This window comes from Octopus bimaculoides, chromosome 19, assembly GCF_001194135.2.
Source record: "Octopus bimaculoides isolate UCB-OBI-ISO-001 chromosome 19, ASM119413v2, whole genome shotgun sequence".
Taxonomy (NCBI): Eukaryota; Metazoa; Mollusca; class Cephalopoda; order Octopoda; family Octopodidae; genus Octopus; species Octopus bimaculoides.
The window spans coordinates 37,704,897-37,707,447 of NC_068999.1; the positions used below are offsets into that span (position 1 = coordinate 37,704,897).

General features: G+C 35.1%; 1 protein-coding gene across 1 annotated transcript in view; it reads right to left on the bottom strand.

Moving 5' to 3' along the window:
• The window catches only part of LOC106867251 (uncharacterized), a 435,591-nt gene extending 433,339 nt beyond the window's left edge, over positions 1 to 2,252 (bottom strand). Inside the window, exon 1 of the mRNA XM_052974909.1 lies at positions 1,322 to 2,252. Within this exon, the coding sequence (XP_052830869.1) occupies positions 1,322 to 1,341 (20 nt within the window). The 5' untranslated portion in view covers positions 1,342 to 2,252. The remainder of the gene's footprint in view (positions 1 to 1,321) is intronic.
• Between the last annotated feature and the right edge of the window lie 299 nt (positions 2,253 to 2,551).

Here is a 2,551-nt window from a genome sequence, read left to right on the forward strand (position 1 = left end):
TATATATATATATGTTTGTGTGTGTGTGTGTGTAAACGTATGTGTAATATACTACACAATACTACACAAATATAAAATGTATATATATGTATTCTTTAATATTATTTATATTTATACATATATGTGTAGACAGTCGCACGTATACACGCATACACATATATATACAACACATACACACACGCTTTCTCTCTCACTCAGTCTGTCACTCTCAACCTCTCGCTCTTTCGTTCTCACACGTACACCATATTTTTGCTGTTATTTCTATAATATTAATAACTGTCGAACAGCAAAAAAGAAGAAAAATAGAAAGAAAGAAAAGCTTGAATGAGGATTAAAACCAAAAATCAATAATTGATCTGCAGTGAGTAGGTATCGATAGTATTAAATAACAAATAGTAAAATTAAAAAAAAACAAAACCAAAAAAACGCCACCATTCCCATTGATTGGTGTCTGACTATTTGAGGTGACAATGACCCCTAGACTTGCCAGAACATTATTATGGACACTCCACGATGAAATTTATATCATATATCAGAAGCCCAACTGATTATCTTAGGAAAACAAAATCAAAAGCTTCGATTTTTTTTATGATGCCTCTTGTAGTTCTGAGTGCAGAGTTGTATATTTTTTTGTTTTTTACGCAGAGTAAATGTTCAGAATAATTCTTTTTCAGAGTCTTCCGCACTAACCCATAGATAAGTGGAAGATATCCTTCCACCTGAGAACTGGTCTCTCTGTGTACAACAAGTCGCTAAGTATTACCTGATGACCAAAGGAACCATCGCTGGTTTTTGAATAGTCGATTAAGTGTCAAATCTGACCGCGTTTACCCCAGTCCCAACAATTCACTTCCTTGGATTTATAGCATTTTATGGTCCACGAAAGGATGAAAAAATAAAACGATCATGGTTGGATTTGAACTCAGAGCCCAGAGAATCGGAACATGTGCCGTAATGTATTCAATGGAATGTTCCAAAAAAATCTGCCGATGTGTAATAGAGGCGTCGATATTGTTTGAAAAGCGCTTATAATGCAAATTAAATTTTTAAAAAAGTGAAAGCAGATAGACGGAACGTAAACCAACAGTTTGCAGTTCATATCGTATTTCCATATTTTGGGTATAAAAACCTTTATCAAGAGAAAATAGGAGAGGGTGATGAACTGATATATTTTACTCACATATATATATGAAGCGTGTGCGATATGAACTGAGTCATATATCATATATAACCAATCCACTTTATACAACTCGCGTCTGTTGTCAATATATGAAATCAGATTAATAATGAGGATAATCTCCTTAATCCCGAAATTACTCACGTTTTCTTTTTAAGTTTCATGGTAACAGTGATGACATCGGCAAGGTATTTCCTCAAGTGTTTCTTAACTGATGTATTTGTGCGAATTTCTCTCTTCTTCAATATTTTTTCTTATATAACTTCGCTTAAGACCGAAGGAAACCTCGCAGTCCACTTTTCGAAATTATTAAACCTAACGACAAAAAGGGAGAAAGATGTTTTTATACCGAAAATCTGGTGTGAATACTTTCAACAAAGTCGAACACTAAAAATATACAAAACCCAGGTGGCGCTGTTAATACTGGCAAAGGCTTAATTCTTCTATCCAATGACATGTTCCCGCAGTTGCTGTCTACTAATTCTTGTTCATGTTAATCAATATTTGTGAAAATACGAACATTTAGTAGAGTCTAAGGTTTAAAACGGAATGGGTGGAACTTACAATGGAGCCTCTCTTGGGTTCTCCATCTAATACAGATATTAAGCAAACATTTCTCGTGCTTCAGCATGGCCACAGTTCTCGAGCTGAAACTATAAAAAGAAATCACATAGAAACATTTCAAAAACAATGCAAACAAAAATGAAAGATATTCTAATGGACTCCAAGCAGCAGCATCCATCCACCCACAAACGGGAGTTCAATATCATGAGTAGCAGCAGAAGTAGAACCAGCAGCAACAACAATAGCAAGACTACTACTACTACTACTACTACTACTACCACTACTACTACTACCACCACGACCACCACGACCACCATCATGTTGGCATAATCGTTAGGGCTTCGAAAACATTTTGGGGTGGCGATTCCTTTCGATTCTACGTTCTGAGTTCAAATTATGTCGAGGTCAATTTTAACTGTTACCTTGCCAGAGTTAAAATGGAAAAAAAAGGAACACTTATAATAATAATAAGTGCCACTCATAATAATTATTGCGAAGTTAACTTCTTCTTCTTCTTCTTCTTCTTCTTCTTCTTCTTTTTCTTCTTCTTCTTCTTCTCTTCTTCTTAATTATTTTCATTTCTGTACTAGTTCCATTATTATGCCACTTTTTGTATCTCTTTTGTTACATTTCCCTCAGAATTTGTTAGACTGTTCCATACTTGATGCCACACATTCCACAAAAGGAGCGATTTACTACTCTTCTGTATTTGGAACTTGGTGTAATTAGTTCTCAGAGATTGTCCTTTCGCACCACTTTTCCTTACGCACCTCCAACGGTTGGTCTTGTCTTTCCAATTGATTCCAAAAT